We start from the raw sequence: 27,610 nt of genomic DNA on the forward strand, positions 1-27,610 counted from the left end.
TAAAATTTTTTAATATTCTGATAGCTGTATTTAAATTTCACTGATTTCCTCTGTGATCCTATCTAATACATTTAAAAACATTATTCTGAAAAAATGCTCTAAATCACCATTTATTGTAGAAATGCAAATCAAAATGACTCTAAGGTACCACATCACACCTATCAGATTGGCTAACATGATGAAACAGGAAAATTATAAATGTTGAAGAAGATGTGGGAAAATTGGGACACTAATGCATTGCTGGTGGAGTTGTGAACTGATCCAACTATTCTGGAGCGCAATTTGGAACTATGTCCAAAGGGCTATAAAACTGTGCATACCCTTTCACCTAGCAATATTGCTTCTAGGTCTGCATCCCAAAGAGATAATAAAAATGGGAAAAGGATCCACATGTACAAAAATATTTATAGCAGATCTTTTTGTGGTGGCAAAGAATTGGAGATTGAGGGGATGTACATCAATTGGGGAAGGGCTGAACAAGTTGTGGTATATGAATGTAATGGAATACTGTTGTGCTATAAGAAATGATGAGCAGGCTGACTTCAGAAAAACCTTGAAAGACATATATGAACTGATGCTGAGTAAAATGAGCTGAACCAGGAGAACAGAGTACCCAGTGACAGCCGCATTGTGTGATGATTGACTTGGATAGACTTGGCTCTTCTCAGCAATGCGAGGATCTAAGACAACTCCAGAAGATTCATGATAGAAAATGCCATCCACGTCCAGAGAAAGAACTCTGGAGTCTGAGTGCAGACGGAAGCAGACTGTTTGCTTGCCTTTTCTTTAGTTGTTTTGTTTTGTTTCTTCTTTCTTGTGGTTCCTCCCATTAGTTCTAACTCTTCTTTAAATCATGACTAATGTGAAAAAATATTTAATATGAATGTCTAAGTGGAGCCTATATCAGATTGCATGTTGTCTTGGGGAGGGGGAGAAAAGGAAAGGGGAGAAAATTTAAAACTCAAAATCTTACAAAAGCGAATGTTGAAAACTAAAAATAAATAAATTAATTATAAAAAGCAAAAATCCCCACCATTATTCTGAGAAGGGATCTATAGGCTTCACCAGATTACCTAAGGTGTCCATGATATACAAAAAGTTTTTAAATTTTTTGAAAACTTTCTCATTAGATTATAACCTCCTTGAGGACTGGGTCTATGTTGAATTTACTTTTAACATTGTGCATCTAAATTAAGAAATGAAATGTTCACTGAATTAAATCTAAATTTATATGTTGTAACACAGGAACTCCTCAACTCCAGCCTCTAGCAGGTTTACTCTGCATCGGGGCCGACAGAAGGACAGCAGTGGAGACATAAGGGGTTAATTTACTTTATTCTTCTCGACATCGGGGGGGTATGAAGGAGGAGGGGGAACTCAGCTCCTACAGCATCCCCCTAATTATTCATCTTGATGGTGGCAGGTCAAGACAAGCACAGTTTTCTGCTTTCACATTCTGCATTCACTGACCAGTGCTTACTTGATTTATAGAGAAACAGACAAAGGCAAAATGCCAACCATAAGCTCATAAGTTTTCAATAACTTTGGTTACATCATGGTAAGTTAGCATAGAGCAGGTGCAGTGGGGGTGTTTACAGGTTAAACTCAAATGTTTATATTATTTATGGTTATATAATAATGCACAAGTGCAGTGGAGCTATTCATAGGCCATGATTCTGGGAACTTGTATCTTAAAAAAATTGGATCCATGCTATAGAGAGCAAAATTTGACGGCATTAAAATATTTATGTTTATAAACAGAGGCAGGGATTAGAGGCTTGATTTCATTAGTACAGGGAACTCCCAGGTGAGGACAAAGCAAGGTGGCATCCTTTCTGGTGGTGCAGTAGCTAGAGTGCCAGGACCTGGAATGAGGAAGACTCATCTTCCCGAGTTCAAATCTGGACTCACACACTTACTAGCTCTGTGAACCTGGGCAAGTCACTTAACCCTGTTTGCCTCAGTTCATCTGTAAATTGAACTGGAGAAGAAAATGGCAAACCAGTCCAGTATCTCTGCTAAGAAAACCCCACATGGAACCATGAAGAGTCAGACCCAATTCAACAACAATCCAACAGTCTTGGGTTTATCTTGTTTCCCAGCCCACAGGAAACGGCAAACAGAAACTGAGAAGTAATTTGAGGATGATATTTTCTAGAACAGGGATTCTTCTTAACCTTTTTGTTGTCAGGGACCCCTCTGGCAATCTGGGGAAGCCTATTCCTCCTCATAATACTGTTTTTGAACGTATAAGATAAAATACAAAAGAAACTAATAACAGGGAAATACAGTTATCAAAATAGTAAAAAAAAACCAAATTTACAGAACTCCTGACCTAGAGGTGGGCACAGTGACAACAAGTAAACAACTGGGAACTTGAGAAGGATAGTGGAGACAGACTAAAAATCTATTAAAAAAAAAGTCAGGAACTCGAAAAGCATAGCTGCCTGGGGTCAATTAGCCCTGCCTACTTCAATAAATCCTGAAGTATAATGATGATTCATTGTGGCCAAAAAAAAGTGTAAAATGCTATTCAATATACTCCGATTAACAAGGCAGAGAAGTGCATGATATGTTAAATAAAGTTTTCCATTCAAAACAGCTTGTTTAAGAAAAGCTTTTGCTCTTGAAGGACATAAGCTTCAGTTTCATGGAAAAATACACATGCATTCTCTGACAATTTCACATAAAATGGTCCTATGAAAAGGGAAGCCAAAATTAGATGTAGGAGGAAGAGGGGAGGGGAAAGACCACAGGTATTTGTTTTTTGGTTAAAAGGTGTCCAGTCCATACATGAAATCACATACCTGTGAATATTATCTTCAAGTTTTTTAACTCTGAACTCATCTTCCTCAGATTGTCGCTTCCTAGCTTCTTCCTCTTCAGCAGTACCAGCTGGCATTCCTTGTAGCAGCCATTTTTCTCGAAGTGCTTTGGACTGTGGGAATGAGGGAAGAGAAAGGTGTTGAGATGAATTTCTCAAACTCACCATTTTCTTTTTGTCTCTAGAGAGGTGGAATCTCATTTTCAGAGTCCTCTTTGGAGTGGGAAATTTATAGAAATTTATAGCAGCTGTGCGGCCTAAGCCTCCAGGTAAACATTATGGAGGAAAAAAATTCTTTAATAGGACCTTGGAGACAGCTGCGTCCAGGGCTCAAAATTCACAGATGTTCATGTTGTGCTAATCCCCAAAGTTTTTGCTCTGGTGACAGGGTTATTCTAACCATTCATTCTTGGGGTTATATCAGATCTCCATTCTGGTACATTGGTGAAAGCCCTTGGTTCTTATGGAAATGGAAGCCTGGCTCTTCTGGATGGTTGTGTTTGTTAGGATTCTGCATGCCTTGGTTTCTCAAGGTTTTCCTGAGCTCATGGTCCAAGGTCATAGAAGAAGTAAATAGGCCAGCTGGGATTCAAAACGGGATCCACGACTCATTCAGCACTTGTTTCCTAGTAGTTTGCTTATTAAAAGAGGACATATGTGGTGTTGAGGTTGGGGTGGAGAGAAATTAAGCAAGCTGGTTAGGAGAAGGATGTTTGGCAAAATATTGAGAAAAGACTATTAGTTGCCAATGGATATCCTTTATGCAATCCTGCTCCCTGGATCACATTATCCCCCTCATTTTCTTCCTTCCAAGGCTCCTTCCATTTGCTACATTCTGACTATCTGCCCTGGGTGCAATAGGCTTCCATCTCCACAAATATAAAGCCACTAGCCTAATCACAAAAGTTCAAAATTTTATTTTGGGTTATCTCCCTTGAGTATGTAAGATGGAGATAAAAGGAAAGAACCTGTCTTTAGAACATCCATGTACCATTTGATTCTTTGCATAGTGACATGCACATCTAAGTTAAGTGCCTCAAATAGCATTGGCTGATTTAGATCAAAGTACTATAGACACGGTACCCATTGGGAATGCAGACTGGTGGGCATATGTACAGTTTTAAATGCATGTGTGCACAATCTTTCACTACTCCATCTTCTTGTGGCAATGATTTCATTTGAAGTGGTACCAATAAAATTCTCAGTTTGGAGAGACAGGAAATGATGATCTAATGAAAAGAAATGCAGATCTGTCTCTGTGAAGGCTGTTGGGAAGGTGTTTTGGCATCATGAAGGAAAAAAAAAGCACAGTTGTTTTCTTTTGTGGGGGGGGCTATCAAGGGAAATTAACAATTCAGACACAGTTAACTTCAAAGGCCTCCTTAACCCATTGCAGGTTTATTTTTTTAATTTTAGCAGGAGACTGACTTAGGCATCTGGAATATAACCACACTGAGGCATATTGAACATGGGCAACAACAGAAATAGCTTTTGGATAGCAAAATGCGGAATAATTTTCAGTTTGTATGGCAGTGGTGTGTGTGTGTGTGTCTGTGTGTGTCTGTGTACCAGTTGCCTCAGTCATCCAGGTTTCAATGGATTTAAGCAGTGATGAAAATGGTAAAAAAACAAAGGGTTACGTTAAGCTCATCTTTCAATTTTTATAGATTTAAAAACCTTGTAAAGTAAGTCTTTTCCAAAGAGCTCTCTAGATAATAAGTAAGATTGGAGCTAGGAAAGATTAGAGCTTTACATCAAGCCGCTGGTGTTTGTACAGCCTTTTTAGGGGAAAGCAAGTCCATAAATCCAATTCAGAAAGAACTTAGAAACAACAGAAGTTCATTGCAGACAGGGCCATGGAATAGCTGCTTCCTCACTCCATGGGTCAATCCAACCTTGGATGGTGTGTGTGCCTATGTGTACATGTATGTGTGTGTAAAAGAGAGGGGATAGGAAGTATGTGTGTGTATGTGTGTGAGACAGAGACAGAGAAAGAAGACAGACAAAGACAGAGAAAAGAGACAGAAAGACAGAGAGACAGAGACAGAGAGAATGGATTCCAGTAGGACTTTGGTGACTCATTATAGGGTGCTTTTTCCCCCTCAGTTAAGTCTGAACAAACACCATCCAGTTTGATGACCCACGAAGCCACACTTTAATAAGTACTATTTTTAGGGTATGTATAGAATGAGACATATTTCTTCGAAAACAACCAATGAGAAATTTTTCCTTTGCTTGACTATACATGGAATTTTTTCTTCTTTTTCCAATGGGGTGGACACAGGAAGGCGATAAAACAGATTTCTGTTCATTAAAAACATAAAACTTAATTAAAGAAAATCTCAAACCACCTTAGATCCTGAGAAGACTGAGAACTAGTACTTCCATGCCCCAAGGGTGCTAAAGGGCTTGTGCTTCTGTGGACTCAGAGACCAAGAGGTGAGTGCTAACTCAACCTAGAAGATTCTTTAGGGGAGCCTCAGACCCTGCCACTATGTGGAGAGAGGCTATGTGACTAGTACTGAGTGTGAGTTTAGCCCAGGCTGAAGAACCTGAAAGAACTCCATACCACCTATACTCCCTATTCTATATCCCAAGCTTCCCTGTAACCAGTTCCGAACACTGGTGCTACCACCGAGGATCGGTGCCATACTCAGTCATTACAGGACCCTGGCAGGTAGAGGCCCTTGTCCTGTGGTAAGCAAACTTTGAGCTCCTCTTCCTTTTAATCCTTTGATTCAGACTCTCCCGCTGCTGAGACAAAAATGCCTTTCCCTTCCTACCTCTCCCTGTACTTTCCTCCTCAGTCCAATGGTCCACTGATTTCCCATTTTGTTGTGTCCTCTATAACTCCTGCTCTGTTGTTAATAAACTCTCCTTCATTTCTTCTCTTCACCTCATGCTTCCCCCCACCCCCATTTTTTGGCAACCTGGCTTCCCCTGGAAAACACTGCATCCCTGGTCACCCTCAATCAAGCTGTCAAACTCTCAATTCACAAACATTTCTTAAGTACTTACTACATACTAGGCATTTAGGGGCTAGGGATATAAAACACATAAATTTAACAGTACCTGCCTTCAATAAGTTTATAGTCTATAGGAAGAGAAAACATGTTCTGACAAAAAGCGAATACAAATATATACATATATGTGAATATATCTTGCTGTCTCTATGTAACTATAGGTATGTCTATAGACATACAAATGTTTCCATATCTATATGAATACTGATATATCTGTAGAAATCTAGAGATAGATATCACTATAGATATTATATATGTGTCCCCTCCCTACCTTTCCATAAACTGTTTCTAGGTCCTCTTTACTTTTGTCTCTTAAAATTTCTAGCTTTCTTTTTGGCTCAGCTGAAGTGTGACCTCTTTCATAAAACCTCAGCCAATTCTCCCCGATTTTTAGTACTCGATCCCTCCTCAAATTACACATTATTTATCTGTATGGATGTTATGTCACCTCCCATTCCTGAATATAGGCTCCTTGAGGGCAAGGATTGATCTGTTTTTGCCTCTGCGTCCCCATGGCCTAGCATGGTGGCTTGTGCTAAATGGGCACTTCATAATGTTAACTGAGTTGAGTTGCATTGGTCGAAGTCATCAGAATGAGAGCTTTTATCCCAAATTCCAGAATATGTCATTCTTTCCGGCTTCCCTATGACCTGTGGTGCCACCCCTTACTTTCATTCAGAAATGATTCCACTGGATGGTAGAAAATGGTTTTTAAGCACCAACAGGAGAGGAGTTTTTCTGCATGGGAACTCATTCACATACACCAATCTGTATTTCAATTCTCTCCTAAGCACTTCTTTATTCTTCAAGGATAGGGCTCTGCTCTATAGCTTTTTGTGAATCATTAAGGAGAGAACCTGTTACTTAGTCATTTATAGACCAAACCTGGGAAGAGGAAAGATTTTATAATTTATGATCTGAAGACTAAACCACATTTGCCACAATGCACATTTGCTGTTAAGAGCGAATGAATATTTGTCCATTTGGGTCTAATCTTAGCAGCTTTGACTTAATATGTTGCAAAGTTAAAGGTATGGTACATATCACCTTTCTAGATAACTTCTAGAGCTGTAATTTATGACAGAAAGTTTCATTGAAAACAGTCATTTCAAGGCTTAGGCTGTTAACTGAGAACTATCTAAAGAAACACTGTGCCCTCAGCCAATAATTATGTCAAACTATATGATCGAGAACCCGATGATTCCATGAAGCATCTTTTGATCCTCAAAAGCAAGTGTCAGAAATCTTTAATTTGTTACATCATCTTCTGGCCCCATTCCATTGTAACTTAAGATTTGGATTCTAGGTAGAACCCAACACAAAACACGGAAATGTTTCAGAACTTCAAAAGCCCTTCTAGATAAATGGTTTTTATTATCTAAAAATTCAATGGAGTGCATCTCTCCTTTCTTTATACAGGTGGGGGGATTATGGAAATGTAATATTGCATGTATATGGTGGACATGTTATGATCGTTTGGCTGAATTGCTTTTTTTCCCCTCTTTCTTATAAAATCTCTGTTATAAGGGATAGTTCCTTGGGTCCTGGGAAGAGAGAAATGCTCAGAAAAGAATGTAGTACAGTAACAAAATGCATGAATAAAAATTAAATTTTAAAAATTTCAGGGGAGTAAAAGATCTCACAAGGCCATCTCCCTACCTATCATCATCAAAAATTAAAACTATTTACAACATGACTAATATGTTAATATGTTTGACATGATTGCATGTATATAACCTATAGCAAATTGTTTTCTGTCTTAGGGAAGGGGGAGGTGGGAGAGGGACGGAAAAAATTTGGAACTCAAATTTTTTTAAAAAATTGGATGTTAAAAATAGTAATTACATGGAATCGGGAAAATGTTATTAAAAATAAAAACAAAAACATAAAATTATTTTAAAAATAATAAAAACAAAATTATTTTTAAAATTTTTAAAATGAAATTTTTAAAAAGCCTCACTTGTATTGATAGAACTGCTTTTAATGAGGCACCAAAGATATAGTTATCAAAATAAGTCACAAGTAAATAACTATGTCATATAAGGAAAGAAAGCACTGACATTTATATTTCTGTTGTCATTTTAGATTGTAAACTCACAGCAGGCAAGAAAATGTTGGATTAATTTTAAATTAAGCTTTGAATACCACATATCACAGAAACTAAAACTAAATGGAAAGGTACCTTATAGCTTGACAGGGAGTGGGGGGAAGGAATTGATTTCATCATATGACCAAAAGTAAAAATAGAAATTATTTAATGCAGGGGTTTTCAATCTTTTTTTGTGACATAGAATCCTTTGCAACTCTGGAGAAGATCATCAGCTCCTCAGAAAGTTTTAAATACATAAAATAAGATGCATAGGATTACAAAGGAAACTAATTATATCAAAAGTTATAATTTTTTTTAAAAGGTCATGGACTCATGGTTAAGAATCCTTGATATAATGGGACATTTGGGACATCACAATGAACTAAATAGACAACTATAAATAAAAGTACAACCTATATAAGACTTCTGCTGTAGAGGAAGAAGGGAAATTATATGAAGAATTTGATAAGGTCCTCTACAATAATTCAACATACACGTAAACATTCAATGACTTTGATGTGAAAGTGGGAACAGTGAAAATAGATTGTAAAATGTGACTTAGGAAAAAAAGAAACAAAAGAGGTTAAAGATTCTGGTCAACTCCTAGACCTGGGCAATATGGATCTATATCTATACATGTCTCCCTTGGCTAGATTGTAATCTGCTTGAGGGCAAGGCCTGTTTTCAATTTTACTTTTGTATACCCAGTGCCTAGCGCCATGTCTGGCACATGGTAAGTGCTTAAGAAATGCTTCTTAATTAATTGATGTAAACTATTCAGAAGCCTCAAAAAGAGTTAGAATATACTAGATATTGTGACTATTGAAGAATATAACAAAATATGAAAATGACTATATCTTAACAGAAATTAAAGAACTTACTGATGGAGCAGTCATTTCAGAAGGCAGCAGAAATTTATAAATAAATTAAGGATGTTAACAGTGTTAGAAAAACTGGAGATGGTAGATTTTTGGCAATTAACTGATTTGAAATCTTAAGTAGTATCCTCCTTCTTCAGCATATCTAATTACTTTATAGAAGTGGATAATTTTTTAAGGTATAAAGAATCTATAAATAAATGCAGAAGTTCTTTTTTGTGGTAGCAAAGAATTGGAAATTGATGGGATGCCCATCAATTAGGGAATGACTGAAGAAGTTGTGGTATATGAATGTAATGGAGTACTACTGTGCTGTAAGAAATGACAAGCAGGATGATTTCTTAAAATCTCCTTCATTTTCCCCTAGTTGCTTTAAAAAAATCTGTTTAGCAGTTTTCAGAGGAAGAAATTAAAGTTATCTATAGTCATATAAACATACTCTAAATCACTATTAATTAGAGAAATGCAAATCAAAACAACTCTGAGGTACCACATCATACCTATTAGATTGGCTAACATGACAAAACAGGAAAATGATAAATGTTGGAGAAGATGTGGGAAACTTGGAACATTAATGCATTGTTGGTGGAGATGTGAACTGATCCAACCATTCTGGAGAGCAATGTGGACCTATGTCCAAAGGACTATAAAACTGTGTACACCCTTTGACCCAGCAATATCACTTCTACGTCTACATCCCAAAGAGGTCATACAAATGGGAAATGTACACAAATATTTATAGTAGCTCTTTTTGTAGTGACAAAGAATTGGAAATGGAGGGGATGTCCATCAATTGGAGAATGGCTGAACAAGTTGTAGTATATGAATGTAATGGAATACTATTGTGCTATAAGAAATGATGAGCAGGCTGACTTCAGAAAAACCTGGAAACACTTACATGAACTGATGCTGAGTGAAATGAGCAGAACCAGGAAAACAGTGTATCCAGTAACAACCATATTGTGCGATGACTCACTTTGATAGATGTAGCTCTTCTCAGCAATGCAAGGATCTAAGACAACTCCAAAAGACTCATGATGGAAAATGCTATCCACATCCAGAGAAAGAAATATGGAGTCAGAATGCAGATTGAAGCATTCTATTTGCTCTCCTTTCCTTTTGCTGTTTTGTTTTCTTCTTTCTTGTGGTTCCTCCCATTGGTTCTAATTCTTCTTTACATCATGACTAATGTGAAAATATGCTTAATATGAAAAGAAATGTGTTTAAGTTGTGGTGTGTGAATATAATGGAATTATATTGCTCTGTAAGAAATGATAAGCAGGCAGATTTTAGAAAAACCTGGAAAGACCTACATGAAGTAATGCTGATTGAGGAGAGCAGAGCCATGAGAACATTGAATACAGTAACAGCAACATTGTACAATGATCAGCTGTTACTGACTTAGCTCTCATTAGCAATACGATAATCTAAGATAATTCCAAAAGACTCAAGACTCATGATAGAAAATACTATCCACACCCAGAGAAAGAACTATGGAGTCCCAATGCAGATCAAAGCAGATTATTTTCACTTTTTTCATTTCCTGTTTTTTCTTTCTTGTGGTTTTTCCCTTTTGTTCTGATTTTTCTTCCACAACATGAATAATGTGGAAATATGTTTAACATGATTGTACATGTATAATCTATATCATATTGCTTGTTGTCTTAAGGAGAGGAGAGGGGGAGGAGACAAGGAGAAAAATTTGGAACTCAAGATCTTATAAAAATGCATTTTGGAAACTATCTTTACATGTAATTGGAAAAAAATAAAATACTATTAAGTGGAAAAAATAAATGCAGAGAGAAATATTCAATATTTTACAATTCATAACAATAATATCTATGATTAATAAAGATAATATGAATGAAGGATACATGCTAAATAATATTACCTTTAAATAAGGATATCAGAGAAGAATCTTAGAACTAATAAAAATTACGTTAAGGAAAATCATTAACAAAAAGGCAGCGTACTCAAATTTGTGGCATGGAATTCAAGCAGTCCTAAGGGAGCTCTTTATATCTTTGAACACTTATATTAGCAAAAGAAAGAAAAGGGAGATCAATGACGTGAACACATAACTAAAATGCTGGAAAATCAACAAAATAAAATCAGTTTTTACTTGGGGGATTGGGGAATACTTCATGGACGAGGTGACATTTGATCTAGTCCTTGAAGAAATCTAGCACTGAAAAAAATGACAGTTTGAAAAGTATAGATGGGTGGGTAAAAGTTTTTCTAGGACAGAAATATCTTGAGTTTGAAAGAAGGATAGGGGAAAAAATAAGCCAGGGTAGGAGATCAATTAAATATGCCAGAAAAAGAGAATACTAAGTATAGAAAACAAAGTGGCTTAGGTGTCAGGAACAGGAGCAAGTCTAAGCATTAGCACTATTAAGTGGAATGACAGTTCTTTCATATTGAAGGGAATATAAAAACATAGGTACAGAGAAAGAGATGTGCTGAACTGGGGAGGAAGGTAGAGGTAGGAGTTAATGTTGGATAGCCCCAATTTTCTTGGTGAAGAAAGAGGCAAAGTTTTTGGCTGAAAGTGAAAATATTGATGGTTTAAGAAGAGAGAAGATACATAATAAGAAGCATAATTTCATACTGGACTAGTTTTCTTTCTTTGGTAATGTTTCTTGTCCCAGGAGCAGAACGATAATAATAATAATAGTAAGAAAAAGTGGGGAGCTAGTACAATATGCATGGCTGTGTGTGTTACCAGTAGTGAGATAGACACAATGAAATTGGAATACTATGAAACTAGATACTATGGAATCTAGGCTGGACAGGGATTCTCATGTAGACAGAGCAGACTAACAGACAAGATGAAGTGAGAGGAGTGGAGTGATTCACTGCTGGTATTTTCATATATAAAATGGAGCTAACACTTGCCCTGTCTCCCTCTCAGAGTTACTGCAAGGATCAACAAATAATACATTAGAGACATTCGCAAGAAAGTATAAAACAGTATTCAAAGACATTACCATTGCTTATTCTGAAAGCTTAAGTCAGGGGTAATTTGATGATCCCATTACTGTAAACCTGTTTTCAAGCATATTTACACTTCAGTCAGCTTTGGATGCCCTTAAGTGATTTTTCACACTTCATAGATATTTGACTGAAGGAATATAATCTCATCGCCAGAGCTTTAATGTTATAAAAGCCATTTTAGGTCAATCATAGATTGTAGTACTGTATTTCACTGCATAATTGTCACAGATTTTATGCCAAATTTTTTTTGCTAAAAAGTGGGATGAGGCCACTATGTTAAGATTTTTTTTTAAATTGTGATGTATTACTTAAAAATAATTTATCACTAAACTGTCTTTGGTGCAAGATTAGGATACACAGAATACTTGTGCACATTAAAATTGGGATGATGCAAATCTTACCATATCATGTGACTTACTCTTGGCAGCTTCACCTGCCTGCTGGCTTCCCTTGTGCCTATAGCTCTTCTTTGGGTTGAGTGACAATACCCTTTGTTCTGTAGCACTCTAAACAAACCATGTAAGTCCGATTTTAGAAATATCCTGACAATGTGAGTGTGCTGAGATTTCTAGGCTAGTGGCTCCAGACATAAACGTGTATCCATGTGCCACTGGTGAATACATTGCTGATCTGTTTACCTTTTAAATGGCATTAAGAACAGAATTATACCATGGATCATTACACAGTGAAAAGTCATAAACCAATTTTTGGACTGAAAAACAGGATGCGAGGATTATGGTGGTGACAATTATGTGGTGAAATACGTATTAGGCATGGTGAAATTTTTATTCTCATGGAATCAGTACTATATGGTAGCCTCAAGTCAAGTCTCTTACCACAAATAAAACTAATTTTTTTAAAAAAATGCAGCATTGATCTGTGGTATTTAAACTCTGCCTTGATTGACGAGAAAAGACTAAAAGAAAATAAGCATGGACTTTGGGGTCTTATACCTCTGAACTTCCCTGTCCCATCTTCTTCTCCTTCTTCCTTTTCCTTTCTCTTTCTCTCTCATAACAAACTCCACTACAGACAAGCTATTGCAGTGGCACTACTTTCGCTGAAATGACTATCATTTATAGGAACTGAGGATGTTTAACCTGGAGAATGGAAGGTTCAGGGTAGACGTGTAGTAGCAATTAGATTTAAAGATCTTTCCCACCCATTAATAGGCCATGTGACCTGCTTATGTCACAGGAAGCCTAAGAAACATGTGGTAGGAGGAGCTTCCTGATAGGAAAAGGAAGTTATGTCACAGGAAATACAGAGAGAGAGAGAGAGAGAGAGAGAGAGAGAGAGAGAGAGAGAGAGAGAGAGAGAGACAGAGAGAGAGAGACAGAGAGGCAGAGAGAGAGAGAGAGAGAGAGAGAGAGAGACATAGCAGTTATGGCTACTAATGGCTGCCCTTGTGATGGTTAGAACTGAACAGGCTGACTCAGCTGTACTGTAAGTTTATTTTGGGGAAGACTCCAGCAGGGGATCAGAGAGGTTTTGGAATGGCAAGGCTCCAGGCTGTGATATGGTGTTTTAAGTTCCTTGCTCTTATGATAAAGTGGGCTGCCTGGCTGTGGGAGCTGAACATTTGGTTACAGGATATGGTTTTCTAGTGTCTGAATAAATGTTACACTTCTTTTGCCTTCTTTATGGAGAGCCTCTCATATGTTGCAATACAGTACTACGTAGGCCTATTCACGATTATCATTGATGTTGTGTTTGTTGCCTTACTGTTTAATTTGGTGACTAGGAGGATGGGATCGCACAGTATAAGATCTCTATTTAGAGGCAGAAGGGCTTTAGAGGAAGAAATGGTTATCCCAGGACATGAGAATGTAACTTATTGTTCCCTAGCAAGGGAATGGTCTAAAGGCATTGGTCTCTCTGAGGACTAGAAGCAGAAGCTACAGAGTGGAGGACCTAGAAATCTGGAGCGATGTCTCAGAGAGGTTACTGTTGAGCCAGGAATGGGGATCCCAAGAGCAATCTCTAGATGAGGCTGGATTTTACTCACAGCCTATTGTATTGTAGGTGAAAGCAGAGACAGACTATTATGAGAGAGGGATCAGACAGTTGCTGAAAGGTCTGATAATTCAAGTCAAAGTGCTTCTCCTATACCACAGCAAGACGGAGAAACTGAGGTGGTAGAGTAGCAGGAAGCTAACAGCCTTGTAAATTCTGCTGGAAGGCAGAGGGAGCCAAGGAGGTCAAGGGTGCACCTCAATTCAGCTGAAGTTGAGCCTAGCACTCAGTCTGGTTACCATGGTAACAGGGGCAGAGAATCTAGACAGGAGGATACAATGGTAGAACCTCAGGTATGAGGTAATACTTTGTCACATGATACTTCTCACAGAGAGAGACATTCTTACACTCTCAGAGAGAAATGCATCCCATACAGTGGATAAGACAGGAAACACAGGATCATCATACTCAGTTTAGGGAGATTTTGGAGGATTTTACACAGCAGGAAACCACAGATATCTTGAGTAGGTTCACCCAGAGAATGGGAGAATCATTAATATCTTGGATGGTGAGAATCAATGACAAAGGGACTGCAGGAGTGTCTATACATTCTGTGGATTGTATGAGATTCACAAGTATTAGTCAGAACTCTTTTGTACAGCAAGCTTTTAGGGATTATCATTTGCAAAGAACTAACCAAGCAACCAATTTGTTGGCTTTGGCTGTGACAGCCTGCAAAGAGTAATACCTGCTGATACTATGTGGTCTACTGCAGATAGACCCTGGTATTCAATCAGGGATTGTATGAGAAAGTTAAAGGAGGAGGTAATGAACACTGCTATTATGTTGGGGAATGCTGAAGTTTATTATGAAACTCCCTTGGGAGTCTCTCATAGGAATTTGGTAGTTAAGACAGTACCCCCCATTTATAAACATGTGATTCTAACTCTGCTGATTGCAGAAGTAGGGAACCCTCTTTCAGAGGTGCTGGATAAGATTTCACAGTTAAGTGACTTAGGAGACCGGGGAATTAATAAGTTTCCTCAGGAGAGAAGGGTCCATAGCCAACAGATTCGACGTCCAACGAAAATAGAGTGGCAAGGAAAGAAATATTTACTACTCTATTGAAAGCAGGGGTAGATTTTAGAAGAACAGATGGTATTCCAAATAATGAGCTATACAAAATGCACCAAGAGAAGGGGTTTAATGGCAAACGGAATAAAGAAGAACTGCCCCTACAAATCCTACAGCTCTTGAACCCTTGTATCCAAGTGATTTACACTTTCGAGAAGACTAGGGAATAGGCCAGGCCCCAGCTCAGATTAAAGAAACACACAGATGGGATTATAGACCCCATATTAATCTGACTATATATTGGAAGAATGGATCAAATACTGTAACTAGGGCATTGATAGACACTGGGGGAGAGGCCAGATTGATTTATGGAAACCCTGATAAATTTAAGCATGGAGTTCCTATTACCATCGCAGGACTAAGAGGGGCTGAAATATCAGCCAAACAAGTCAAACTGATGATGAAAATTGGACAATTGCCTAAGAAAGAATATACTGTGGTCATTGGGCCTATTCCTGAATACATTATTAGAATAGATATATTGAGAGGTATGACTCTGAATTTGCCTGAAGGGAGATATCAATTCGCAGTAAGGAAGATAGGAATTAATATAGTTTTGGTTGGTGGGAAAAGTAAAGATGGACCCGATCACTTTACCTGAATCTTCTAAAGTAATTACTTTGAAGCAGTGTCTTGTGCCAGATGGACAAGATGAGATTGCCAATACTATAAAGGAATATGTTGAAGCAGGAGTGTTGGTGCCTATAACCACTCAATGGAATAATCCTGTACGGCCAGTATGAAAGTCAGGTGGAACATAGAGAATGACAGTGGATTATAGACAATTGAATAAAGCGACTCCACCCTTGTATGCTGCTGTTCCAGATACTGTTACCTTAATAAAAAGGATCCAGAAATATGATGGGACTTGGTACGCAGTTACTGATGTGGACAATGCTTTCTTTATGATCCCAACAGACTCCAAACACCATAACCAATTTGCTTTCACATGGCAGGATCGACAATATATTTTTACGTGATTGCCACAAGGAGACTGCACAGTCGAACTATTTGTCATAGGATTGTGGCTGAACATTTGGATGAATTAAAGTTACCTGGTGTACAGCTTACCCGCTACATAGATGATATTTTGATACAGGGAAAAATGTAAAAGAAGTGGAAAAGAGTTTGATACTTTTAATTGAGCATATGAAAAGCAGAGGATGGGAAATTAACCCTGCAAAGATTCAAAGACCAGCTCAAACTGTAAAATTTTGGAATAAAGGTCTGTGAGAAATTCTCCCATAAGCTTGACAGAAGATTCAAATTTTCCTATCCCTACCAATAAGAAGGAGGCACAAAAGTTCATAGGATTGTTTGGATATTGGCGACACCACATACCACATCTTGGACAAATTTTGAAACACTTATGTAAAGTTACCAGGAAAAAGTATGAATTTGATTGGTGACTTGAACAGAGTAAAGCTTTTGAAGAAGCTAAAGCTTCTTGGCTCTGGATTTATGGCCTATGCAAAGTGGACTGGTGGAATTACAAGTGACTGTGAATTGGAGTTTGTGGCAGAAACAACAAAGGTGAAATGTACCCTTAGGATTTTGGTCAAGGAAACTACCTTCATCTGGATTACAATATGCACCTTTTGAAAAGCAGTTGTTAGCTGCATATTGGTCTTTGGTAGAGACTGAACAACTGACTCTGGGCCATGAAGTAATAGTAAGGCCTGGAATCCCGATTATGACTTGGGTAATGACTACCCCAGCATCTCACAGAATTGAACATGAGCAAGAGGCCAGCATAAGGGAAATAGTATATTCAGAATAGATCAAAAACAGGCAAAAGTGGAGTTTCTGCTCTACATGAATCTATAGTAAGCATTGACATTGATGGGAATAACAAACCCTCTGAACCAAGGCAACAGTTGGTACAATCCTTGGTAAAATGGAATGATGGATATGATGGACTAACTGAAGAACAGAAGAAGCATGCATGGTTTACTGATGGGACAGCAAAATATTTGGACCACAGAAGACATTGGAAAGCTATAGCCTATAACCCATGTACTAAGAGAACTTTGAAAAGTACTGGGATAGATGGAAGTAGTCAATACGCTAAACTTATGGTAGTACATCAAGCTATTAAAACACAGAAAGGAGGACAGTATCATGTATTCTCTGATTTGTGGGCAGTAGCAAATGGGTTAGTTACCTAGACGCCAATGTGGAAAAATCAAAATAGGGAAATTCATGGTAAACAAGTTTGGGGCAAAGAACTATGGGAAGAGATATGGGACATGTCTTTGGTTACTAATTTGTCAGTTTTTCATGTAATGTTCACATGGCCCTCACTGCACCAGAACGTGAGTACAATGCACATGCTGATCGACTAGCAAAGATTGCTACTGAACATGTTGTCCCTACTCTGACACCAACTAATGATCCGGTACTAGCAAAATTGGTCCACCAAATGGCTGGCCATTTAGGGGTCAAGGCAACACACCGGTGGGCACAAGATCGAGGAATTAGTATCTCTTATTCATTGTTAAAGCAAGTAGCAGAGGAATGTCACATATGTCAATTAGAAAAGGAACAAACTGTTCCTTGGGTAGTAAATGGAGAAATAGCAAGGGGAAAAGTTCCAGCCCAGATCTGGCAGATAGATTATATTGGACCATTACACCAAGATAAAGGATGCAAATTTATATGTACTTGTGTTGACACCTATTCAGGTGTACTAGTGACTTGTCCTTATAAGAATGTGACCCAGAAAAACTCCTGAAATACTCTAGATATTATAAATCTATATTATGGAACCCCAATGCAGATTCAAAGTGACAATGGGTCACATTTCAAAGGTAATGAGATGAAGAGATATTGTGTATTGAACAATATAGAGTGGATATATCATATTCCATATTGCCCACAAGCATCTGGATTGATAGAAAGAATGAGTGGATTGTTGAAAGAACAGTTAAGAAAGTTAAGTTCTAATAATTCGTATCAACATTGGAAGGATAATTTGTTCATTGCTTTACATAATTTGAATAATAGTCCATTAGGAGGAAGTACACCTCTGGCCAGAATGATGACCCTGAATCTGCAAATAAGAAAACATCAAACACATAAGATCCAAAATATTGAGTATTAGACTGTGAGGGAAGATGTCCCACCACCGTATCCAGGACCTGGTTTGGCAGGATATGATTTGCATTGTCTAGAGAACTTTTGATTGGATAGAAAAGATAAGAAAAATCTCTACTGAGATATGTATGAGAATCCCTAAGAATCATTTTGGACGGATATTACCTAAACCAGGATTAGCAGCTCAGGGAATACATGTACTGGCTGGAGTGACAGATTCTAGTTATCAAGGAGAAATTATTGTGACACTCCAGAATTTAGGTGAAGAACCTATACAGTTGTGTAAAAATGACAGAATAATTCAACTGATTATTATTCCTTGTGGAACAGTACCCCCGGTGAAAACTGACTCTCCTTCCAAAATAACTATTAAAGGAAAGGAAGGATTTGGTTCTACTGATAGAATAAAATTGGGAGCTAAAGTATGTGTAAAACAGAAGCCAGACAATGTTCCAAAGGCTGCAGAAATTATAGCACACAGGAAAGACAATACTGTAACAGTAATCTACTCATGAGAAAATGATTATGAAACTATATCCTTGACTCATGTATTATATCATGAATGAGGCTATGATAGTCTCTGTTTCTTTTTGGCTTTTGTCTTTTAAATTTGTTTGTGAGATTTGTTTCCTGCGGGCTTAGTACCATCCACCTGCAGATGCCTGATCACTTAAGTCAGATGTCACCCTCTGATGTGTTCGGATGTCACCTCTGGACCTGTCCATGACTGTGATGTGTCATCTCTGGACCTGTTCACAACTGTGATGTGCCATCTCTGGACCTGTCTATGACTGTGATGTGTCATCCCTAGACCTGGCGTCAACCGAGTTCCAGATGCCAGCTTGCTAAAGAACTGACCTCTTGAATAGGACTCTTAATCTCTTGGGGCAGGCACAGCTCTATGTCCAATTTCAGTAAGAAGAAGCTTTGGAGGATGAGGTCTTTGCCCCTTACCCCAAGATTTTGAGCTCATTCATTCAAAGGGGGAATGATGACATTGTTTTATATACTTATCTTGTATTATCCCTGTTATATTGTTGTTTAAAGTTCTGTTGACACCACTTATCCCAGAATTCCCATTGTCCTATGTAATGGATAAGAAAGATCTTGGGGCTGAATGTAGTAGCAATTAGATTTGAAGATGTTTCCCACCCATTAATAGGCCATGTTTACATCACAGGAAGCCCAAGTCACATATGGTAGGAGGAGCTTCCTGACAGGAAAAGGAAGTTATGTCACAGGAAATGCTGAGAGAGAGAGAGAGAGAGAGAGAGAGCGAGCAGTTATGGCTACCAATGGCTGCTAATGGCTGCCCTTGTGATGGTTAGAATTGAACAGGCTGACTTAGCTGTACAGTGAGCTTGTTTTGGAGAAGACCCCTGCAAGGGGTCGGAGAGGTTTTGGAATGGTGAGGTTACAGGCTGTGATACGGTGTTTTAAGTTCCTTGCTGTTATGATAAAGTGGGCTGCCTGGCTGTGGGAGCTGAACATTTGGTTATGGGATATGGAGGAGGGGAGTTTGAAAGTTATTATTGCAAATCATAGTCCATGTCCTGCCTGCATTACCATGATTGTTTATGAAAAGTATCTTTAATAAAGCTGGATACAGTTTGACTTGGGAAAAAAAAAAGAAAAGAAATGATGAGCAGGCAGATTTCAGAGAAACCTGACTTACATGAACTGATGTTGAATGAAGTGAGCAGAACCAGGAGAACACTGTACAAAGTAACAGTAATATAGTTGTGTGATGATCAACTATGATAGACTTAGCTCTTCATAGCAATATAATGATCTAAGACAATTCCAAAAGACTCATGATGGAACATGCTATCTATATCCAGAGAAAGAACTATGGAGTCTGAATACAGATAGAAGCATAGTATTTTCACCTTCTTTGTGTGTGTATGCATGTGTGTGTGTGTGTGTGTGTGTGTATGTTTTCCTTTTGTTCTGTTTCTTCTTTCACAACACAACTAATGTGGAAATATGTTTAACATATTTGTACATGTATAATCTATATCAGTTTGCTTGCTGTCTTGGGGGTGGAGGAAGGGAGGGAGGGAGAAAAATTTGGAGCTCAAAACAGTTCAAAAATGAATGTTGAAAATAACTTTTTTTTAATTACAATTTTTTACTTTTAGTTTACAAGACTCAGTTCTGCATGTTTTTGAGTTCCAGATTTTCTTCCCTTCCCTCCCCTCCCCCCACCTCCCAAAATGGCATGGAATCCAATATATCTTCTACATATACCTTCTACATATACCTTAAACTTATTTCCACAATAGTCAAGTTGTAAAGAAGAATTATGACCAATAGAAGGAATCATGAAAAAGAAGAAACAAAACCAAAAAAAAAGAGAAAAAAAATTTAAAAAGACAGAGCAAATAGTTTGCCTCAATCTGCATTCAGACTCCATAATCTTTTTCTGGATGTAGATAGCTCTTTCCATCATGAGTCCTTTGGAGTTGTCTTTGAACCTTGTATTGCTGAGAAAAGCCAAGTCTATCAAAGTTAGTCATCACAGAAGCAATATGACCGTGGTTGTGTACAATGTTCTTCTGGTTCTGCTCCGCTCACTCAGCATCAAATATAATTGGAAAAAATAAAATATTACCCACTGTCATAGGAAAAGCCCTAGCCTTCTTTCCTACTTCATTCATACCAGGACATTCTCTCTGTCTTTCTCTTTCTCTCTCTCTCTCTCATAAATACTTTATTTATCTATCTTAGTATAATGGGAATTTGGCAAATGCACAGAATGTCTTTCATGACAGTGAGGGGGCCTGAGGGACTGAACCCCAGGCCTCCACTCAGGAAGACCTGAGTTCAAATCCTACTTCACTCACTTACTAGTTGTGTGATCTTGGGCAATTTGCCTCATCTCAGTTTTCTTATCTGTAAAATGAAGCTATAAATAGCATCTATCTCTCAGAGTTTTTTTGTGAGAACCAAAAATGAAATAGTAAGTCTAAAGAGTTTAGCATTGTAAGGGCTATATAAAGGTTAGCCATTAGCTATTGATGGCATAAGGAATCCTGCCTATGTGCCAGACCATTCTGGAGCATGAAAGCAGTCAGGTAATGAAGTACCTATTTTTTGGTGTGCCTTTACTATACATTTTTCTCCATCAAAAATCAGGGAAGTTCCATGATTTATATGGACTGTTTTTCTCACAACTTTTAAATCCTTATGAAGCTCTTTTGGGGGGATGAGTGAGTGAGAGAAGAGTCCCATCTAGAATTTTTTATTATTATCTATGCAATTTTATTATATTATATATTAATTTATATATTATAAATTATACCTGCAACTTTTAATCTTAGAGGGTTTCCAGGGTATACAGTTAACCCTTCCACATTGTGGGGCTTAGGGGTGCAGTGCCCCTGTGATCTGGAAAATCCTTTAAAAAAAACTGGCCCTCTCTTCATACCAAAGAAGTCTGAATTTTTTCTTTGTCTTTTATGGAGGATTTACAGTAGCTTATTGTAAAATTTGGGTTGATATTATAGAATACTGTACATCTATTTTATGCATTTCTGAGTTTCTAAAGTTTTTCTGTGTTGTTTGCTAGCATTTGCATGTCATCTGCAGCTTCCACAAAACTCTCTCGAAATTCCCATTTAATTTCTTATACCCACTCATGATATATCAAAATCATGATTGGGAAAGTTGTGCTGTGGAAGAAATAACTGTACTGAGAAGCCAGGCCACTTGACCATATGATCACATAGGTGATGTGTGTCAGAGGGAGGATTGAAACCCAACATCTTTCTATCTCCAAGAGCAGTCTTCCCTCCTTTGTGTCATGATACTTCTCATACACGTCTACTGCAAGTCAGATTCATTACAATGAAATCAAATTGAGCCTTTTACGGTAGCACTATTTGTTGTAATAGGCTTTGGACTCTCTTTCCTTGGTTCTCACAACTCACTTGGGAAGCAGGGAAAGCATAGGTTATAATTACCCTCATTTTAAAGAAAGAGAAAGAGAAAAGACACTTGCCCCGGATCCCTGAGTAGGTCAGAGGCACAGTCAATACTAAGCCTCTGGAATTCGGCTCTATCTCTCCTCACTGAACTGAAAGGGAGAAGTTGAGGAAGATAGCAGCATGAGCCTTTTCCCAGAAAATCTAACAATGAAAGAATGAAGAAAGCACACAAAGGAAAAAATGAGGGAAAGAAAGGGGGGAAAAGAAAGAAGAGGACAGGGAAATGAGAAATGAAATGAGAAGAGAGAGGTGAGTACTAGTACTGAGTCTATGGGGGCAGGTAGAAATGAAGTCAAGGAAATAGAGAAGGCAGGTATTCAGGGTACATTTGGGGTATGGGTGGTGGAATAAAATTATTGCACAGATATCATTTAGAAAGGGCCACATGGGGTCATTGCCACACCCTACTAACCAACTTAGTTCTACAGACACGCAATTGAGGGATTGGCCATTCTGCTTGAGTCGAGAGGGTTCTTCTCATACAGTTCAGTACTTGTTTGCTCCTGGATGAAGGGGCATTAGAATTATGTACAGATGGACATCTACAAAGCGAATCACAACTGGTTTGGCCTGATGTGAGGTCCTTTCCCTTTTCCTTTTGTCTTAATAAGTACAAGTATCTTCTTTATGGCTATGTCGTTGTTCAGTTGTTTAGTTGTGTCCAACTCTTTGTGACTCTACGGAGACTGTCCAAGGGGTTTTCTTGGCAAAGATACTGGAATGGTTTGCCGTTTCCTTCTCCAGTGCATCCCCATTTTACAGATGAGGAACTGAGGCAAATAGGAGTTAGGTGACTCGCCTGGGGACACACAGCTCATAAGTGTCTTGAGGCCACACTTGAACTCAGATCTTCCTGACTGCAGGTCCTGTGCTCTATCCATTGCACCACTTAGCTGCCCCCTCTTCACAGCTATAAGAAAGAGATTTTTTTCTTCACAATCCCAAAAAGTGTATCATTTCAATATATTTTTAAAAATTTTAAGGATTTTTAGGATTTACATTGGAAAGCTGGTTTTGAATCATAAACAATATGTCCAAATGATGAATTAATTAGTTCTCTTTCCTTCTTGGAATTACTTTACATATATTCTGTATTAACTCATCTGTGTACAGATTATATTATTCCCCACTCCACCCACCACTTCTGTAGAATGGAAGCTTCTTGAGAGTGGAGACCATTTCATTTTTGCCTTTGCATCCCAGAACAGAGTAGATACTTAATAAGATTGTGTTTATTAATTGTTGAACTGAGACCGTTCTGAGTCTTAAGAGATTTCTTCCATGTCCAGCTTGGATTATGACTGTACTTGTGATTTCATTGGTATAAGGGAACTCCTAAATGAGGAATCTCCATCTACCGGTGAAGGCTGACACTTTATGTGCAACATATAGTCTTAGAGAGTTGTCTAGTGCACTGAGGTTAAATGACATGACCAGGGTCACACAGCCAGGATGTGTAAGTGGCAAGATTTGAACCCAGGCCTTCCTGGCTCTAATACCTTCTCTTTATCCACTATATTATGCTACTCTTATGTCCAAGCTAATGTCCCAAAAAGGTTCAATCATGGACCTCTTCCATCTAATGAAGAAAAAGAAAACTTATCCCATTGATCATACACTCAGTTTTCCCTGAGCTGGAGCTACAAGTTTCCTTTTCCTTCTGAATTTGAAGACTTTTATGCTCTTCTAGATAGATTCTTCTTCTTGAATCTATTCCTGATGAAAGTAGATTTCTAGAGCTAACAGCCCTCCTCCCCCATCTAATTTCTCTGTGTCAGTTCTTCCTCTCATACCTCATTTGTACAAAATAATTACTCTTTTCAGCTGTTCCTAAATGGTTTGACTTTTTAAAGTCATATCATACTCAGGTCTACCCCAATCTTTCTTACAAACTACCTAATTGCTAATAACAATCTTAAACATACATTTTACGTATCTAAAAAGTAAACTGTATGTCCTTATTGAGTCCCTTGTAGTTAGTCTTTAGTATGTACCTTATATTTATTTTTCTTGGCTCTTGTATGTCAATTCTTCTATCAAGTTCAGTTTGTGTTTTTTTTTTAACAAAGTCCTGAAAGTCTGACAGTTCATTAAATGTCCATTTTTTTCATTCAGGATTATGCTCAGCTTTGCTGGATATGATATTTTCAGCCAGAACTTCAGTTCTTTTGCTCTTCTATATATAGTGTTCCAAGACTTGTGTTCTTTTAATGTCACTGGTGCTAGGTTTTGTGTGATTCTAATTGTGGCACTGCTATATTTAAATTGTTTTTTTTCTTGTTGCTTGTAACATTTTATCCTTGAGCTGGGGGTTTCCTCTTTCAGGCTGTGATCAGTGGATTTTTCTATTTCTGCTTTCCTCCCTTGTTCTAACGCTTCAGGAAAATTTTCTTTATTTCTTGTATTATTGTATCAATATTCTAATATTCTTTTTTTGAGCATAGCTTTCAGGTAGTCCAATTATTCTTGTTTTCTCTTCTTGATCTATACTCCAGATCTGTTGTGTTTTCTTAAGAGATATTTTACATTCTCTTCTATTTTTCATTCTTCATATTTTGTTTTAACTTTGCTGGCTTTACCTTGCCCAATTCAGATTTTCAAGTAGTCATTTTCTTCCTTAAGATTCTGGATCTCCTTCTCTAATTGGTTGACTTTCTTTTCATAATCTTCTTGTTTTTCTTGGATTATTCTTTTTTTTTTTACTTTTTCCTCAATCTCTCTCATTTGATTTAAAAGTCTTTTAAAAATTCTTCTATGAACTCTTTTTGAGCAAGTGGCCATTTGACGCTACTCTTTGGGGTAGAAGAGGGTTACTTTGCTTCAGTATCCTCCTCTGAAAATGAACTCCTGTCTTCTCTATTCCCATAGTAACTCTCTATGGTTGGATTCTTTCTCCTTTGCCTGTGCATTTTTGGGCAGTAGCTTAGTTTTTATAATCACCTGTAGTCCTAGGGTATGGGGATGATGCCTCTGTCCTCAAATGTTCTCCTTCAGTTCTCCCTTCTGGCCTGGAACTGGAACCAAGACCTCCAAGAGTCCTGTAAGTGCCCATGGTGAGCAGCATCCCTGACCCACTGCCTCTGCACTCACCAGGTGTGTGTTGGTTCCTTCCGGCCCCTGCCAAATCTCCGCAGCACATATGGGTCTGGCATTCTTTGTGAGCAGAGTTTCCCTTGATCTTCCCTGGCTCAGATGCCCAACACCCCTCACTGTCCCAGGGGTAAAAGTTCGTGATACTGGGGCTGAGGCAGCTTACCAACCTAGCTAATCCCAGGGCTTGCTGCTTGTTGTTTAAGAAGACCTAGGACCTAGCCTGGAGGTATTTACTCTTTACCAAACCTCATCCTAGGATTTTTTTTCCAGATCTTCTCCAACTATACCAGAAAGACCCCTGTTCTGCCCCTACTCTAATTTATTTTTACCACTCTATGTTTGCCCTGATGTGCTATTCCCAGAATCCTCTCCCTAAACATTTCCTTTTTCAAAAATGATATAATCATTAAAAAAAATCAAAAACCATTGGGAAAGTATGAGTCCTAATCAACCTTAAGTGCTTGTGCTAATCTGTTTAAAAATTATTATTTTTCAATCAAAATCCATTTTCTCTCTGTCTTGCCCTTCCCTCACCAATGAATTAAAAAGAAAATCCTTGTAACCAATATGCATAATCAAGCTAAAATAATTTCCCCATTGGTCATGTCCCAAAAATATCTATATCATTCTGCCCCTTGAGTCTATTACCTCTCTTTTGGGATGGGGTTCAATCATGGTTGGTCATTGCGTTGTCAGAGATCTTATAGCTGTCAAATTTGTGTAGTCATTGTATGAATCATCCTGGTTCTGCTCACTTCACTCTGCACCAGTAGCTTCAAATGCTTTTTGCAATTCACCAAAAGTAGAAGTCGAGGGGAGAGTTAAAGAGAGTCAGAACACTGACTAAGGCACAAGTTATGTCTTCCTAAGTGTACTCTATGAATCTAATGGAAACAGTGCTGCACAAACTATATTGCTTAAACCTATTCATGAAAGTACTTTGGCTACATTTTTTGGTTCTCCCTACATTTTGGGGGTCAGTATAAGGAATTTTATTCTGCCCTAAAGGTGACAGCCATAGCAATATCCACAGATTCCAAAAATACAGTTCTCATACACAAGCACACCACATTCGTTACACTTTGCTTTTTTGTGCTTTAGAGATACTACATTTTTAAAATAATTAATTTCTTTTTAGTTTTCAACATTCACTTTCATAGGATTTTGAGTTTAAAATTTTCACTCCCTCCCTTGTTTCCCCAAGATGGAGTGCAATCAGATAGAGGTTCTACTTATACATTCATATTAAATATGTTTTCACATCAGTCATGATGTAAAGAAGAATTAGAACCAATGGGAGAAACCACAAGAAAGAAGAAACAAAACAACAAAAGAAAAGGAGAGCTAATGGTATGCTTCTATCTGCGTTCAGACTCCAAAGTTCTTTCTTTGGATGTGGACAACATTTTCCATCATGAGTCTTCTGGAGTTGTCTTAGATCCTTGCATTTGCTGAGAAGAGCTAAGTCTGTCAAAGTCAGCCATTGCACAATGAAGCTGTTCCTAGTTACACTGTTCTCCTGGTTCTGCTCATTTCACTCAGTATCAGTTCATATACATCTTTCAAGGTTTTCTGAAGATAGCCTGCTCATCATTTCTTACAGCAAAATAGTATTCCATTACATTCATATACCACAACTTGTTCAGCCATTCCCCAATTGATGGGCATCTCCTAGATTTCCAATTCTTTGCCACCACAAAAAGAGCTGCTATAAATATTTTTGTACATGTGGGTCCTTTTCCCATTTTTATGAACTCTTTGGGATACAGACCTAGAAGTGGTAGGTCAAAGGGTATGCACAGTTTTATAGTCCTATGGGCATAGTTCCAAATTGTGCTCCAGGATGGCTGGATCAGTTCACAACTCCACCAACAATACACTAATGTTCCAATTTTCCTACGTGTTTTCCAATATTTATCATTTTCCTCTTTTATCATGTTACCCAATCTGATAGGTGTGATGTGGTACCCTCTGAGTTGTTTTGATTTGCATTTCTCTAATCAATAGTGATTTAGAGCATTTTTTCATATGACTATAGGTAACTTTAATTTCTTCCTCTGAAAACTGCCTGTTCACACCCATGTCAATTGGGGAATGACTTATATTCTTATAAATTCAACTCAGTTCTCTATATATTTTAGAAATGAGGCCTTATCAGAGACACAGGCTATAAAATTGTTTTGCAGGTTTCTGTTTCCCTTCTAAATTTGGTCGCATTGGCTTTGTTTGTGCAAAAGCTTTTCAATTTAATGTAATCACAATCATTCATTTTGCATTTTGTAATGTTCCATACCTCTTGTTTGGTCATAAATTCTTCCCTTCTCCATAGATCTGAGAGGTAAACTATTTCTTGCTGTCCTAATTTGCTTATAGTATCAGCCTTTATATCTAAATCATGTATCCATTTTGACTTTATTTTGATATAGGATATATGACATTGATCTATGCCTAGTTCCTGTCATACTATTTTCCAGTTTTCCCTGCAGTTTTTCTCCCAGTTCTTATCCCAGAATCTGGAATCTTTGGATTTA

General features: G+C 37.9%; 1 protein-coding gene across 5 annotated transcripts in view; it reads right to left on the minus strand.

The window, feature by feature from the left end:
• PALM2AKAP2 (PALM2 and AKAP2 fusion) overlaps window positions 1-27,610 on the minus strand; it is a 553,253-nt gene that overhangs the window by 390,614 nt on the left and 135,029 nt on the right. For all 5 annotated transcript variants that reach the window (XM_036741809.1, XM_036741813.1, XM_036741812.1 and 2 more), the window contains exon 3: window positions 2,808-2,938. In XM_036741809.1, coding sequence (XP_036597704.1) covers window positions 2,808-2,938 — 131 coding nt within the window. The remainder of the gene's footprint in view (window positions 1-2,807; window positions 2,939-27,610) is intronic.

The sequence above is a fragment of the Trichosurus vulpecula genome, chromosome 1 (genome assembly GCF_011100635.1).
Source record: "Trichosurus vulpecula isolate mTriVul1 chromosome 1, mTriVul1.pri, whole genome shotgun sequence".
Classification (NCBI taxonomy): Eukaryota; Metazoa; Chordata; class Mammalia; order Diprotodontia; family Phalangeridae; genus Trichosurus; species Trichosurus vulpecula.